Below are 17,671 nucleotides of genomic sequence, written 5' to 3'. Positions count from 1 at the left end.
AACTTTGGCTGCCGAGGGAGTTATTATATTCCTTTTATTTACTTTCTCTTCGTCTCTTCTGTAGTTAACCGTTACTTTTCTTTTCCTTCTCCGCTCACCCTCACACACCCGACAGACAGTTCCGCTACACACACCGGCATACATTTCCCATCAGGCTTCACCCTTAAAGGACCATGCCTGTAACACACGCAAAAGATGAACCGCGCAGAATACAGCGATTAAAGTCGATCGCCAAGTTAAATGACGCCGTGTCAACACGCGGGGGGGGGCGCTGTATTGAAAAGCAGAGGCGGGGGGCACGCGCACACCCTCAGCATCCCATTGGCTGCGAAAATTTTCCAAGTGTGGTCGCTCACCGGCTGCTCCCGACTCTAAGTGTTCACTGCATCTCTGTCTGACTGCGGGTGGAGAGCTCGTCATGCTGAGGAGCGGCACGTACAGGTTAGTAACCCGCGTAGCGACTCGCCTTAGTCCCAAATGTAAAGCAGCAGTGATTGTTATTTCGGTTAAACGGGAAGCTCCGGTAACGGCTGCTTCAAGCACTGATGAGTGATTTTAAAACCCTACGTATCGGTACTCTCTGCAGCTGGACACAGAGTACAGGCTCCTCGCATGTCGAGAGATTCTGACATATTTCATATTTTTGAGAGTTTTGCACTCTAACTTGAGTGATGTCCTTCCAGAAATGTTCACCAAGGAGAGGAGGTGAGACTGCGCAGCGGGAGTCTGGCACGGGAGAGGAAGCACCTTGCTCTGTGCATCAATAACCAGGTAAGATGCAGGCTGTTAGTATTGTTGTCATTACTGTAAAATAGATTATATATAATTGTCTGGTGCTGGGAAAGTCATGTCTGTGGATGGATGACAGACTGTTTTTTTTTTTTCGGTGAGGGAACAGTTCAGTAATGATGTCATTCACTTTGTCATTCTTTTTTGGAGCGCTAAGTTGACGCTTTCACTGCTGGGCACCACACACTTCTAGGAGAGGAGAGAAGACGGTGTATGTTGCAAACATCTATTAAAAATGTCTTTCATTATCCGCTTTTGGACTTCTGTTGCACTTTGGAAAGACATTAGAAAAGCACCAACATTATGCACAATGGAAAATCTTTTCCAAAACTATATTAAAGCCGTTTTTCTCCCTTGCTCTCTGAGTGCTTTGAATTCTGCTTCCCTTATTCACCATTTAAAATGGTAAAACTGACTGAGTTCAGTTTGGTTTAGGAAATTGCTTTTTTTATGTTGGCTCGGGGCCACTCAAAGATTATCGTTGTGGCCGCAACTAAAAAAGGTCTCATTAATACTACATATAGCGCCCTTCATTATAAATGACTTCATTTTCAGAAAGAAATAGTCATATTTCTATAGCCATAGTTGAACTGCTCAGCTGAATGGGGCTGGCATGTGTTCCTCATTGCAATGAGTCCTGAGCTCATGTATAGGGTTTAATAGCTCTGACATCTGGTTTGAAAGGAGCAGTTGTTGCAGTTGACTTGCTAATGTAAATTCTGTTCTGCTCGAGTCATCTTTAACAGACTGTTTCCATTGTGTGCTCGAGGTGAGTGTATAGGTGCACAAGTTCACCTAGGTGTAGCGAGCCCCTGAATATTTAATGTCGGTGATGTAGTGTTGCGCATTATTGGTGGCTGGGGATATTGAGCCTGTGAGATCTGAAAGCAGAGTTCCATCATACATTTTTCACTTACTCTGCAATATGGTGGTGGTGCCCCCCCCCCCCCCCACCCCCAGATTCAAAATCTTGTATTTCACATTTATACGCTATGGATCACAGAGACTTCCCCCCCCCCCCCCCTTTTTTTATTTCACATCCTCCAACACTTGCTCATTTTGACTTCAGATTTTATCCTGATGTGTTTCTACTGCGCGACCTGACAGCTGAATTTCATCATCACTTTCCCAAAAATGACATTTCTAAATTGATCTAGCTCAGCTCTGTGACATGCCACGTCAGGGTGGATTCATGCAAGACTGCTGAGGAGGACGTAAAGAAGCTCGGTGAAGGACCAATCAGTAATTGGCATTAGATATATATGAGTGAGGATACAAATGTGGGTTACTGAGGCTGCTCCACTGGCTCCGTGTGCATGAGTGATTCAGATTCATTGCCGAGGTGAGAACCCCGTGAGAAGCGCATTAATCTATCTAGCTATTACCCCGTAATCAATGGAAAAGCTGAATTTTATGGCTATGGGTCCGTGTTGCTAATCATTTTACAGAAAGATTATTTAAGCAGCATGCCAATGGGGTCACATCTAATGGGGTTAAGTATAAAATATAAAAGGTGGAATATTTGATGCACCACTCACAGTTGGAATTTTGAAATCTGTTACCAGTATCATGCATGAAACTTATAATTCAATAAAAATCAAGAAAAAAATGTCCCAGTGTGCAGTCTTTTTAATGAATATATTCAACGGGAGCTGAATATCCATGGATTTCATTCAGATCCTGTACCGCGGTACAGGGCAACAACAGAGTCTTGCATTTTAGGCACAACTGCAGTATTCTGTTATGCAGAGGGTTGTACACAGTACGAGTGTGGTGCCAGGGAAGGGTGTCATATTTCAGAAGTGCATTACTGTATCTCCCTGAGTGGGACAGAGCAGCGCTGAGTGCTGTTTGCGCTAGCTCACTCAAAGGCCCAGCGATTGAGTTGTAATGATGTGGACGAGCAGCATGAGCTTGCACGCTGACGGACAGATGTGTTCTTTGCCAACCCCAGTGTTCGTATTCACACTGGAATTTAGTGCCACAGGTAAATAAAAAAAACACCTCTCCCCACCTCACGGTAAAACACACAAATATCTGCCAGTTCTGTGGTGATTTCCATCTCATCCCTTTAAAATGTCCCTGAAGGCTGGTCAGGTCTCAAAGTGTGAGCTTACGGTCTTTGATCACTGAAAGAAGCCCCCTTACCGATGATGGCCTTGTCTATATGCACTCAGAACTTTCCTCACCATATGTTAACCGGAGCAGCTCTCCGCTGGTTAATAGTACCGGCTGGGGAATACTCCCAAGTGCTCCATTTTGCATTTTGATGGGGTGTGTGATCATTTTCTCTCACCTCCTTCATCTCTTTTCATCACACCCCACCCACTTCATATCTTCTTCTTCTATTGCATTTTCTTTTGAATAACCCTGTGCTCACTTCTTCTTAATTGATAGGCTCTTGCTTCCCTCATTGTACCTCACCATTTTCAGCTTCTTGAATGTTCTGCATTCTTCACCGCAGTGCCATATGCTCAACACAGGCAGTTTTGAAGGCTCATATCGAATAAAGTATATTCTGAGTGCATCAGTGCGAAGGAGACGAATCTGCCGCCCAACCAAAACAGCTGGTCAGCAGAAAATTGACAAAACTAACAGTTTTGAGATCTGTCATCACGTGTCGAGCAGAATTACCTCGCAGCAGCAAAAGACGGCAGATCAAAAGAGGAACAGATAGTTAAAATATGTGCCTGTTCAGCCTTAGTGTAAATGCTGTGTAATGGCTCTTCCATTAGAGTCATTTCTTTTGATTTATAGATATTAAATCTGTGGATGTCTTTCAAATAAATAGGTATGTATGAGGGTTTTTTTTTAAACTTTTTAATTACAGCCCTTCATCTACTTTTTTTGTGTTGCTGTACCTGATTTGCTTCTTCTAGCTTTACTAGATCTACTCCAGCCAGATATTGATAGCTATGTAAGTACAGCAGCCTAGGATTTATGAGAATGTATACATTCAGCTGCACCTGCCAGTTAAAGGTCTCTACATGTTATAATATAATCAACATGTAACTATTTTCACACGACACTTTCATTTGGATTTGTTTGTCTTTTCTTTTTTCTCTCTCCTAGTTTTCTCGTACCCCTTTCTCACCTCTTAAAGGATATAAAGCTTTCTATATAAACACATTTATTGCCACTCTTTTACTGCATAGCTATAATACTAAGAGAAAACAAGATTTCAAATTACGTAATCACAGAAACACCTCAGTAACACTATCATCTCTCTGAATGCTTCTTTTGTACTTGGGGACTCAGACGAAAGAGTAAATGTTGACTTCCATATTACTCCTCTCATGCACTGCGCATGTAAATTGATTTCCAATGTCACAATTAATGAGCACCTCCAGTGGTACAGCCCTCTTGATTGGGTATTTCCTCGGGCTGATCGGCAAGTCGAGCGACAGCTAAAGAGTCAATAGTGTAATGCAGATGTTTCGGCGCATCAACACACTGTAATGAAATCCTCTGAGATCAGACTGAGGTGTATATGTGCTTGCATACATGCTGCTGTGCACGTATGCAGGTGCATTAACTGTTCTAGTGCAGTGTTTGTGTCCACGGGCTTGTGGAGGGGGGCTTTATCCTGTGGAGAGACAATGCTAGACTGAAGGGCACAAAGGCCCGACCATCTCCCACAAGTGTTTTGTGTACGTGTGCAAGTGTTTTAGTGTGGCCGTTCAGTGGTGCCTGCCATCGATCTTTGTGATAGAACTAGGACGCTGAGAAATAATGATTTTAATAACTCATCAATTAAAGGGAAGCAGACTTTCTGCTATGTGCTGTTGTTTTCTCTCCCCTTTATCCCACTTTTCCATCCATCTCCCATTTTTCAGCAACTTAATGCTTCACTTTACCTTGCATCCAAGTCTATTGATTGCCCTTATTTTGCTATCGAAAATAATGTGATAAACTTGTTTACATGCACAGGAGCAGCAGGTTTCACTAATATCCCCGTTTCTATGCAACCATGTATTCAGGTGTTGATTTAATCGATTGCCCTATAGACTGCAAGCAATATCCCTCCCTTGATATTTCTTATGTAATTGTAGAGCATTTTATCTCGTTCAGAAACCCAAGAGATTACAGTTGGTGGTGAATAAATAGTAGCTGAAAAAACAACAACAACAAAAAAACATAGCTTTAGTAAATATTAGTAACTAATAATTGTCTCTTTAAGCTGTGATTTGTCAGCTGATCTTTATCATAATCAGTATCATGAAGAGTAATTATTTCTCATCTCAGTAGTATCCATATATTTTAGCATATCAAAATTTTTATATTAACAAATATTGTATAAAATATGCTAACACATTCATTCCATTTAACACTGCCATTGCCATTAGTCATGGATTCTTATGTTGGCTAGAGCATCTGGATGGAGTCTTCATTTGATACGGCATAACACTTGTTGACACACTTATATTTTAAATCCTTTGCCTGGCATCTTGAACACTTAATCCATAATTGGCTTTGGTTGGTAGATATGCATAAACATTTAGAAGAGTCAAACTATTACAGTAACAGCACACAATGCCTGTACTACATGTACCGAAATGTGCAAAACATACAGAAAATGAATGTGCTGTGACACAAAATGTTGCTCAAAAGATTTGATTTTGTATGTATTGAATGCAAAAGGCTGCAGTTGAAATTATGAACTTTAGAATGTCTGGCCTGAGAATATGTTCCAAAGTAGTCTTTTTCTTTCCCCAACAAGTATAGTATAAGTTTGTGTGGTGATGTTCAAACTGGGGTTTGTGTAGTAGTTCTGTAACTGGACAATGCCAAGACTACATACTTTAAATAGTTTCTTGTCATCTCAATGGGCATATTGTCATCTAGAAAGAATAAAATTTGGAAACACAGGTTTTCCCAGACCTTTCAAAAGTACATTTTGTCTTTTAAACTCAACAGAATGAGTTGTATGAGAAACACTGACATATGAAGTTCACACTGCCACAGGTGATCGTTTATACATTTTATGTGTATTTTAGTGTAATAGAAAAAATATTTGTTGGTTTGTCTGCAAACTACTCCCACACAATCAGTTGTGCAACCAAACTTTTCACACAGGTATCTAAAAGGCCCCTAAAGGTTCTTACAAGGTAATCATGTTGCCTAGCAACCACTATCAAGCAATGATGCATTAGTAGTGTTTATGCACCTATAACGCCTTATAAAAGAGTTGTATCATTTTAATTTCCTTGATTTAGCCAGGTTTATTTTTATACTCAATGTTGATATTTCTACATTTTACAATTTAGAGTATGAATATTATGTTACATCATTTGGCACATTAATTTGTGAAGTAAGGTTTATTGTATTTAAAGATGAGAACAAAAATGTAAAGTTGGATGAATAACTAGATAAATGTATTTAAGGCGTGTGAATTAGTTCAGCCTACAAAAATCACCATTTTTCCAGACGTATTGCCAGTCCCAGAGCATTCGGCATAAAATCGAAATCAATCAAATCATCAAGAATGAGCTTTCCATACCAAATTGGTCATGGTCTGGTTTAACAACAACTGCCTCCAGTGCTGTTAACTATCAGGATGCAAACTGTGGTCCTGTTGGCCAAAGACAAAGGAAGAAGCGAGGCTGAAAGTGTGTTCTGAGCCAGAACAAGAGAAACGAAACGAAAAGAAGAGGCTGGAATATGGAGATGAGACTAGGGATTTTAAATGTAGGAACCATGACAGGAAAAGGGAGAGAGTTGACTGATATGATGGCGAGGAGGAAGGTAGATGTATTGTGTTTGCAAGAGAAAGGCTCTGGGTAGTGAAGAGTTTCCAGATGACTGGAAAAATACAGATGAAGCCGTAAAGGACACTGCCAAAAAGGTATTTGATTCTTTACAGAGGAAAGAAGACAAGGAATTGAGGAAAGTATTCAAAGGAAAAGGTTAGAAAAGATAAAGTCTGATAGGCTGGGAGAGGTAACAAAGGAAAAAGCTTATAGTGAAATGTGTATGAGGTTGAACACTAAGGAAGGAAAACTTGTATTGATTGGCGAGATGGCTGGAAAGGATGTTAGGGTGGTTACAGATAGAGATGGGAACTAACAAACGAAGGAAGCGTGTTGAAAACAAGGAAGGAGTACTTTGAGAAGCTGATTAATGAAGAAAATGAAAGATGGGGACAAATAGAGAAAGGTTAGTGCAGGAAGTGCAGAAGATTTGTAAGGAGGAAGTGAGGACAGCTATGAAGAGATATTGTGCTGTTTGCTGAACCCTTAGTTTATTAGTATGTTCTAAAATATATTTTATCTTCAGGGTCTGCAATGAAATTATCTAAATAATTTGTGAACTGGATAAAACCTCCAAACCAACACCTTTAAACTTGATCTTAATCTAATACCTGTTTCAAATTTGTATGGAGTCCTGGCAAAGTCGGTATCGACTTTGCAATTGCAGTATTGTGACAAGCCTAGTAATAACTACAGAGAGATAAAGTTGATGAGTCATACCATGAAACCGTGGGAATAAGTGGTTGAAGGGAAGGTTAAGGACAGGGGTGATGATCAGTGAGCAGCAGTATGGCTTCATGCCGTGAGAGTACTATAGATGCAACTTTTGCTTTAAGAATTTTGATAGAGAAGGTGAGAGGGGTTTTTTTTGTGTCTTTGTGTATCTAGCGAAGGCTTATGATAAGGTATTAAGAAAGGAACTGTGATACTAAATGAGAAAATCAAGAGTGGCAAAGTGTGGTGCAGTACAGCGAGACATCAGTGAGGTGTACGGTAGAAGTGTCAGTGAAAGTTCAAGGTGGGGGTGGGTGTAAGCTCAGTGATGAGTGCTGAAGCCCTTCTTGTTTGTGGCAGCGATGGACATGTTGACAGATGATATTTGCAGACAACACTGCCGTGTCTAGTGAGAGTGGGGAGCAGATAAGGAGAGCCTGGAGAGGTGGAGGTATGACCTGGAGAGAAGAGGAATGAAGTCAGTAGAAGCAAGACAAAATACATATGTGAGAATGAAAGGGAGACAGGCAGAGTAGTAAAGATGCAAGGAGTAGAGGTAGTGAAGGTGGGTGAGTTTAAATGTCTGTGGCAGACCATTCAAAGCAACAGACAGTGAAAGAGACAAGTGAAGAAGAGGTGGAGAAGAGCTGCCAGGGTTGTTTTTTAACAGAATAAAAGCAGCAAGAGTGAAAGGAAATGTTTACAAGATTGTGGTGAGACCTGCTATGACCTACTGTTTAGGAGAGTGGCTCTTCTTAGCGGATACCCGGCTAGTTGGCACCTGCATACGACATATGCTGCTATGCATCAGCATTATTCCAACTTACAAATCTGTGTTAATCAAGTGACTCAAATATGCGCCCTTATTTGAGGTTAGAAGGGACTGATAGCAACAACAAATTATAAATCACCTGATTTGACTCAGTTATGTAGCTATGCCAGGCAGTATGTGTGTAGGTGTTATTAATTACACATACAGATAGATATACTACAGATTTATTATCATACAGCTTTTCCACTGTCATATGCTTATTCCATTAACACTGAGAATTATAGACCATGCTGACATATTGATGTTTTTCAACTGCCAGGAAGAAGTGAAAAGGTATCATCGCTACTGCAACCACAGCAGAGGCCAAGCTGTTCAAAAGATAGAAAGGTGAGACCCTGTACAGAAATCTGCCTGTTCTTAAATGAGCAAAAACCCCCAAAGCACACGGCATTCTCCACAATAGGAAAATGCAATGTTGGATTTTAAAGCTATCAGAACCATTTTGCCATAACAGCACTTTATTTCACAATTCCAAAAAAATTAGGCAGCTGTGTAAGATGTAAATAAAAAAATGAATGCATGAATCTGCAAATCTTATAAAAAATAAAATTGAACACAGATTTAAAAGAATGTACCATGTACCTTTTAGCATTGATGGTACCTTTCCACATATGCAAGCTGCGACTTTCATAGGCACGTGTGCCCCCCATACCATCAGAGATGCAGGCATTTGAACTGATTGCTGATAACAAGCTGGTTCTTCTTCTGTACGTACACATGTATTCTTCTTTAAATGTTCCTATGTTGGAATTCTGTCATGACTTCCATGACAGAATCATCTGTTTTTAATACAGATCTGCCTGAAGAACCTGAAGCTCATTGACATTCCAATATTGACTTTAGGCTGTGTCTCTTGCACATAGAGATTTCTCCAGATTTTTGGAATGTTTTAATAATATCATATAATGCAGATGATGAGATATTCAATCATTGCAAATGCCGAACATTATTCTAAAACAATTCAACAATTTGTGCATGCATGTTTTTGCAGATTAGTGAGCATCTGCCATCTTTATTTTTGAGAAACTATGGGTCAAATTACTTACCTGTTACGAGTTAGTCTAATTAGTTACATTACCACTTAATTTTCCAACCTTTGTTTGCCCTCATGCCAGCTTTTTGAGGCATTTCCATCAAAGTGGGATATTTTTCTTTAAATGTGGATTTATGACATTTGCAAAACATTGTTTGCTTTTATGTATGTTTTTGAAATTGGGGTTTCACTAGCCTAGTATCTGCAGTAACCCCTGCAGTAACAACTTATCATTTTTTAGATGATTTGCATACACCATGTTCTGTGTTGATGCCAGTATTTATATTTCCAACCTCACAATTATTCTTTATCTGCACTGTTATTGTTGTAGAAGTTGTCCACGTAGGAGTGAGATGGAGGACGACAATAGCCTTCACCGCCGTGATCAACAACAGCACCTAGAGATAAAGGCTGCTGTGTGAGTATCACTTTTGGCTGCTTTATGTATCATTATGATTATTTGTACAATACCCAGTCATAACAATAGATTCTTACAATATGAAAGGCTTTCATTTTGAATGTCATCCATGTTCAGTTCCTTTCAATTCATTCTGTTCTTTGGGGTCATGGACTTGTGGGGTCAAGGGTCACTTAGAAAGCATTAACTCTTGTCAGCTTTCATCTACGCAGTTACACACTTGTAGGTGCGACAGGGAAGAACAGCTCTGGCTTCAGGCTCTCACTTCATTGGAAGCCAAGGATAGAAAAAAAAACTATTTCTCTATAGGACAAAAAAACGTTGACAGATAAGGAAAAAGTGTTTGGATGAACTCAGAGAAAAGTCAATGAAACAGGAATACACGGAAATGGAGAGACTGAAAAAGCAAAGGGAGAAGAAAAAGGAGAAGCGAAGGAAGAAGAAAAGATAGTGGCTTGGAGCTAGAAGATGTGGTTTAATTCAATTTGTTCCATTTGCCTCAGCTGTCTCTCTGCTCCACTGGAGGTGAATGTGTTTCTCCATCGGGTAATTGATCCTACACTCCATCCTGGAGTCTGCTGTTGAGGTGACTACTGGGATGAAAGTGAGCGGAAAGTGAAAGATGGAGAGAAAGCTGTCTGTAGGTTGGAAACATAGGCTGGGAGAGGACAAGGTAAAAGGAAAACATAGACAAAGTTAAGCAAGAAACTGAAGAGAAAGATGTTTGAGAATGGTCAAGAAGAAGAAGTTGTCTTGGAAATTCAAAGAGCTAAATAAGAAGATGAGTTAAAGAAAGAGAGACAGAAATCTGGTGTGATGCACTTGTTTACTTAATATCTTGCATCTTGGCAATATTCCTTCAGTTTTATGAAGAAACAGAACTGGAAGTGAACTATTTCACTTCCAGTTCTGTGTTGACTGTGTTTGTGCTTTTTTGTTTGTTTGATTTTTTGGTGAGCATTCAAATTTAAGTTAACCTTTATTCATAATGATAGCAAATTTAAAAAAGAAGAAGCAAGAAACCTGTTTTGGCTCAGTCTTACAACTATGCCAGACAGAAAGTATATATACTTACACATATACTGCAAATTCATTATTGTATGCTACCATACAAGAACAAGCCCAGCAGTACTGCAGATGTGCTTAAAGCTCTGCACCAAAGCTGTTAAATGTGATAAAAATTAAGTGATCGGAGAATAAAGAATGAGCTGTGTTACATTTCTTTAATGGGTAATTGTTAGACTTACTTCTTTACGCCTTCTTAGGTATTTCAATGCTCTCCAGCCACTTTGTTAAGTAAACTGAATTACTGCCAATCACGTGATACCAACAAAGGTATTTCGAGGTTGGTTGACCTCCTGAAGTACAAATCATGTATCAGAAAAGGTAATAATGGGATTTGATTTGATTCAGAAAATTTTAAACTACTTCACATTTATCTCAGGTTTATGGTCAGACAAAGAGAAAATAGTGAATATCTGTTGATGTTAAAGGAGAATAGACAGACTGTTGATCTTACAGTAATGCTACAGTAACAAAAATAAGAAATTTTTACAAACAAGGTATCAGAAGAGCATTTGTGAATGCACAGCATATCCAACCTTGAAGCAGATGGGCAGCAGAAGACCACACCGGGTGACACTCCTGTTGGCTAAGAACAGGAAGCTGTGGCTACAATTCACACTAGCTCACAAAAATTGGACAATAGACGACTGGAAAAACGTTCTCTGGACTGACTCTTTCTGCTGCATCAATGAGATAGTAGAGTCTTAATTTATGTAACACATGAAAGAAACAATTCAGGTGGGTAGTCCTGGTGTAATAGCGTGGGATATATGACATTAAGTTTACTGTACTCAAATGGCCTCCACAGTCACCAGATCTCAATCCAGTAGAGGACTTTTTGGATGTGGTAGAATGGGAGATACAAACCATGGATGTAAAGCTGACAAGTTTGTAGCAACTGAACACTATCATGTCAGTATGGACCAAAATGAGGGATGTTTCCAGCTCCTTTGTGAATCTATGCCATGAAAGAGTCAAGAAAATGTTTAAGACAGATTGGTGTCCAACTCTGCACTAGCCATATATCTAATGAAGTGTCCAATGAATGTTGTTGTCTTTTTTACATTATTTTTCTTATTTTTAAAGTGAGTAAGAAAAAACAACACTTGCTTGCCTTTGGTTATGGCAGCACAACATTGTGTATTTTATGCTCAGCAGCTATCACTCCAACAATCGTTCATCAAACATCCTTGAAGCAAATACTTAACATGGCTTCTAAAAAGTTTCAGCAAAACCATTTCCTTTCACGAGGAACTCCAAAATTTAACACCCTTTTTTAAAAAAAAATGCAAGATGTCTCAATAAATACATTTTGCTGACTTATGTCACCAGGATCCAGCGTGCCTGGCGTGCCAGTATGTCCCGTAGAGAGAGCTGGCAAGCACAAGACAAGAACCGAACCAATGATCATTGGAGAGAGACTGTGCCTTCAGAGAGCCTCCAGGAACCTGTGATGACCACCAATATTTCACCGGTGAGACTGCGAAAACAAAATCAGACAGCCATATGGTGTGACATGAGAATGAGCCAAGTGCTCAGAGATGTCTTGAGTGAGTGATCAGCGGTGATCTGTTGTTACAGTAGAGAATGAATAACAAATGGGGGGAGAGGATGCACGGATGGGTAGACTAACAAAGACGAGAGTAAAAAAGAGGGAGCGAGGGAGGGATGTTTACCTCTAGTGTCATTTGGGGGACTGCAGGGGTGTAGGTGGATGGGATGCCAGCTGGCACTGTGCCCAGATCTGTAATTAGCCGTTAATTAGGTAAATTTTCAAAGCTGGTTGATTGATTAATGAAGTGCCTATGCCCTTGTCCTCCCCCATCTTACCCCCACACTCCCCCCAATCTCCTCAGGGAATGTGGGGGAGCATTAAACAATGCTCACAGGGCATGGCAGCCAAACAAAAGCCAGAGAAAAAAAATAACTGCATAAGCAGCAGCTGATAAACAGCGAGAAGACAAGGAGAAAAGAACAAAGACAGTCAGAAGCAGATGCAGAGATAAGGAGATGATTGCAGAGATGAAAAAAAAAGATGCTTTTAGATCGCCTCAACTTCTAAGTGACACATGTGGACGCAGAGGCGCGCACATTAGTCTGCTGCGCTGATTCCCCAGTCTGTGTCGGCTCTCACAGTTTAGTAATCACACTGAGCCACACACACACACAAGCTACCCGCGCACTCCTGCCCACGTTCTTTGCAGAGACTCAGCACAGGGAAAAAAATGATGTCATGTCTCCGTACTCACTAGTGTGTGTGGGTTGCATTTGTTTCCCACTCTCTTTTTAAGCAGTGTTAGAGGAAGCAAGAATCCCTTAGCAAACAGATGGGCTAGTATCCTGGTGAGACTCAGTGAGTGTGTGCATGTGCTTTGTTTATTAGGTTGTTTGTTCTGGTTGAAAGAGTTTGTTGTTCATTAAACAGCAGCAAAGTGTCTCGCTAATTAGAAACTTGCTGTAACTTAAAAACCAGGATGACAAAGAATCCCCTCTCTTCTTGAAAAATCAAGTATGTTACTCTTCACTATTGCAATATATTTAATAAATAAATATATTTTTTTATTTGCAAATTTTATGTTAAAATATGCTGGACTCATGAAAACGATGGACTGTATTATGCTGCTAACACTTTAGTCCTATATTATAATAAATTGTTATACAATTAGAGGAGACGTTGAATCGAGTTAAATACTTTTACCTTAATTGTGGCTGTTAATGTTATTTCACATCGACTGAACAATTGAAATACTTGTAATATCACCAAGCAGCCCACACCTATGCACGCTGGGGCTGCTGGTGTACTGTTGTTAAGTAACGCTTAGTCAGTCTTTTCCTCCACTACTTCAAATTGAATGGTGTAAAGTTTACCAAAAAATATCTTTCGAGATTAAACACTCACTCTTGCTGAGAGTGTTTACTGTGAGTCACTCACTCCCCAATCTGCCTTACCTTTTTCAGTTTGAAGCTCTATTTTGGTGGAGTAATGCTGGACAAGCTGTGCTGAACCTTTGCCCTCTGTACCGCCTTGCCTTGCCTTCTCTTGCACCTCCGCCCACAGCACACTACACTCTTAACTCCATTTTTTTTCTTCCCCTCTCTGCCTTGTCACCACTCTCTCTGCATCTTTTTCTCTCTTGCTTCGTCTGTCCTCATTCAGACTGTATCACTCTGCTGTGGCTCTTGTGGTCGCTGAAGGACAGACATTCATCAGCATAAGGCCAGGGTGCCATGCTATGTGTGTGCGTTTGTGCATGTATGTTTGTGTGGTTCTTCATGTTGGCTCATGTGGGCTTGAAGGACCTTGCTGCTGGCCTGTAGGGGAGGGGGGAGGTTCAAACATACTTCAATATCATAGTTCCATGAAATATGCATGAACACACACACATAGAGGAGACACTGCAGCACTGTGGTTTTTCCTTCTTTACTTCTTCCAACATTGGAAAACCTCCTAGATTCAAGCTCACCTTCCCAGTACCTCCCAGACCCTCAGCTCTCTCGACCTCCTTGAAACAAGATGTTACATCTCAAGGGGTTTATCCAGATACAACAAATTTCAAGTACTTGTACTACAGTTGAATATTTCCATTTTATGTTTCTTTTTTTTTAAAACTTCTGATGGGCACACAGGCTCACAACTGACTGGTTGCTACACATAGCCCATGCGTCATGTAATGATGACTTCACCTCCACTTAGCCCATACACTTGTATTAATTAAAACATGGACATTTGAGGATCAGTAAATGAACCTTTCCTCCCAAGGATAGTCAGCTGTTTGTCATGAAACACATCTTTTTTTCTCCAGATGATCCCCCTTGGGGGCACCACACACACACACACACACACACACACACACACACACACACACACACACACACACACACACACACACACATTTATATATATATTTTATTCAAAGTTAAAAAATCTCAGTCTCTGGTTTTCTACTTCCTGGTCAACTCCACTGACTTCCTTGACCACATGAATTGTCAGGTTCAGAACAACAAACCTTTTTTTTGTTGAGCTGGCCTGAGTGTACTCCATATTAAGCATGCAGTTACCAATCGTCATTTAACTTCCAGAAACAGTACTTAAAACACTGGTGTCCACTAAAGTGCTTAACATGCTGAAGGCAAAACCATACTATTACAAGTCATGTTTCTACCAGCCTTCGGGCTAAACTAACATTCTGTCTGTAGACATATCTGGGCAAATTTGAGAACTTACCTGGGAATTGATTAGCTTCACTTTTGAATGCTGATGAGGTCGTGTGGAGCAGTGAAAGCAGAGATGCTAATTCAGTGATATATAACAGATCATTATCTGCAAGCTGGAAACAAATTATGTCTCTGTGCTCCCGCTTTATTTGACCATAATTGTAGACTAGTATTAGGTACCTTGTACAGTTTGTTCTGCATTTCAAATATGCTTTAAAAAGTTTATGTGTACATTTACATTTGAGCATCTATATGTGCTGACTTGATTGCACGAGTAGATCCCCATGATTCACAGCAGAGTGTGGCCCTCTGGGATGGTTTGGTGAGGTTCGTTCAGTCGCACAAACCGAAGATCAAAGCCAAAGTGTTGAGATGAGAATGGAGATAAAACGCTTCAGCTCGGTTGCTGTCATTGCAGAGGAAAAGATACAGCTGGTGGGCTGCCTGATGAAATGATTTAAGTGATGTATAGTTAAGAGGTGAATAGGACTGTGAGGAGAAGGATGAAAAAGAATAAAAAGCACAGAGCTGACTGTATTAAAAAAAAGATAAATTACATAACATCCTCTATGCTTAGCTGCATTCAGCTTGTGCGTCCATGGCTGCTTGTCTGCTAACTGTGTTTGTGGACATTGATCTCCTACTGGCTCTGTGACATGTTTGCACTTTTCCCCTTCCTTTTGTTCAGCCCAGGTGGAGGGAAAGTGTCACTGTAAGCATTTCTGTAGCCTGCGTGGGAGATCACTCTCTCATCTCTCACCGCCAAGAATCCAAAGCAAAGTGACGTCTTCATCTATGCCTCCACCTCTACCCTACTTAATCCCTTTTCCCCACCCTCACTCTATGTCATCCCTTGCTTTCCCTCCCACTGCCTTTCCATGCACAGTTACACATTCACATTCACAAATGCACCCTATGCCCTCCCCCTGCCGTGCATACACACACGTGCGCACACACATCCCTTGGTGTTTCTCCTGACAAATTCTAACAAATGTTTTATTGGTGTCAGTTGGTGTCTCATTTGAATTGAATTTATACACCTCTGCTCCAGAGTTGACATCGATCGGGTTTAACTCATTTAATAGCCATGACATTTGCCTATTAGCTTATTTACTGTCAAAACAGGCCCAGGCTCAGCTGGCTTCCTGAGAGACACTAACTCTTGCATTTGTATCCGTTAGGGAAGAAAATGTGATTGCTTGTGCAAAATATAAACTCAAGAAGAATGTTCAGCCCTGAAATACACACAGAGATGGACTAAAATGAATGTGCTTCATCTACAGTTAGGTGCATAATTTGTTGAGAGTTTTGTAGCTTGCATCTGTACACCACCACAGTGCTTCTTAAATCAAGCAGTCTGCATGTGATTGAAGTGCTGACTTTCCTTTTTAATTACAGCCATATTTATACATCATCCTCCATTTTCTGAGGTTCAAAAGTAATCGGACAAGCTAACATAATTTTAAATGCAAGAAATGTTTTTAGTTCTTGAATAAAAATGATTTGTCGTCAATGTTTGCCTTAAGTCTAGAAACTATGCATACTTATAAACAATGTGGGTTGCACAGCATGCACAAGACTAAGCTTATAAGTGAAGCTGTGAAATAGCCACTGATTTTGTGAATGCCCAGCGGGAAGCTATCTTAAAAATTCATCTTGGCTATGTGACAGTGAGATAAAATGAAGAGAAGAGAAGGCTAATTTCTCCAAAGGCAGAAAGAGAATGATGGATGACTGAAAATCTGAAAGGATTAGGAGTTAGAAGGTAGATAAGATGCGGCAGATTTTGGAGTGATTATGACGATAATAACTGTGCCTTTGAAGCCTTTATGACTCTACATTTGCGTGGGTATGAGATCAAGTGTATGCACGGGCACAGGTATGTCAGTCAAAATGTCTGATTCCTTCTTTGTTGCTGTTTCTCTTCATACGAGGTAGATGTTAACTCTTACATCCGTGGACCTGGAAAAGTACTCGTAATTACACGCTCACATCAGCTTGTGTACACACATATAAACACAGCAACAGTCTTCAGTGGCACATTAAAGCCCTTCCAAAACAAATCAATGAAAGCTGTTACACAAATGAGGAAAAAGATGACAAATGAACAAGAGACAGACAGCAAAATGGATGTCGATCCAGAAGTAGGAGAAAAACGCTAAGTATCGTGAGGGAAAAGGGAGTCCTCACTTTTTATTTTTGCATTTCCTTTTTTTGTGAGCACATGGTCTTGAATCGCTTGATTGGATATTTAAAGCAGGCTGTGTGCAGCATTTAGATGAGAGCAATGGTTTACAGCTGGTGTATAGCGATTTGATTAGATGCTGTAGCTCACTGCAAACGCCCCACAAGCTTCTAATTGGTTATTTATCTAGAAAACATGCCATTTAGCTGACATTACTTAAACTAAACAAGCATATAGTGGCATGCGTGCTCACATGTAGTCACGCACAGACAGAGATGTGGCACACACACATACACACGCACATATATATACTATAGCACAACATAAATCTGCTGAAAGCATCTCCAAACCATCTGCAGCAGTAATAACAATCTGGTACCTAAGGCTATATGCTCTACTGTTCATTTCAGCACACTTCTCTTTGCACTCACACCTTTTCTCCGATTGCTCTTTCCCCCCCTCTATTGCAGGTCCCAGTTTTTTTTCCCATCATCACTCTTGCTTACGCTCTTTCTCTTAAGCATGATGTTTTGTCCCCCTCTTTTGTCCCACTCTTTAGCCTATCACATACGCTGATAGGAGAGGAGGGGGGGGTCGCTGTCTTATTTAATGAATCATTTCAATGTAAGCAGCTATCTCCTGGAAGTTTTCAGTCTTTTGAATATGTGGC

At 40.3% G+C, this 17,671-nt stretch overlaps 1 protein-coding gene across 1 annotated transcript in view; it reads left to right on the top strand.

The window, feature by feature from the left end:
* Positions 1–333: 333 nt before the first annotated feature.
* The window catches only part of schip1 (schwannomin interacting protein 1), a 221,414-nt gene continuing 204,076 nt past the window's right edge, over positions 334–17,671 (top strand). Inside the window, exons 1-5 of the mRNA XM_005742163.1 lie at positions 334–441; positions 684–771; positions 8,345–8,412; positions 9,450–9,536; positions 11,934–12,075. Coding sequence (XP_005742220.1) covers positions 419–441; positions 684–771; positions 8,345–8,412; positions 9,450–9,536; positions 11,934–12,075 — 408 coding nt within the window. The 5' untranslated portion in view covers positions 334–418. The remainder of the gene's footprint in view (positions 442–683; positions 772–8,344; positions 8,413–9,449; positions 9,537–11,933; positions 12,076–17,671) is intronic.

The sequence above is a fragment of the Pundamilia nyererei genome, unplaced genomic scaffold, assembly GCF_000239375.1.
Source record: "Pundamilia nyererei isolate P.nyererei 1_Seehausen unplaced genomic scaffold, PunNye1.0 scaffold00117, whole genome shotgun sequence".
NCBI classification, from domain to species: domain Eukaryota; kingdom Metazoa; phylum Chordata; class Actinopteri; order Cichliformes; family Cichlidae; genus Pundamilia; species Pundamilia nyererei.
This window is presented reverse-complemented; position numbering and strand designations above follow the sequence as displayed.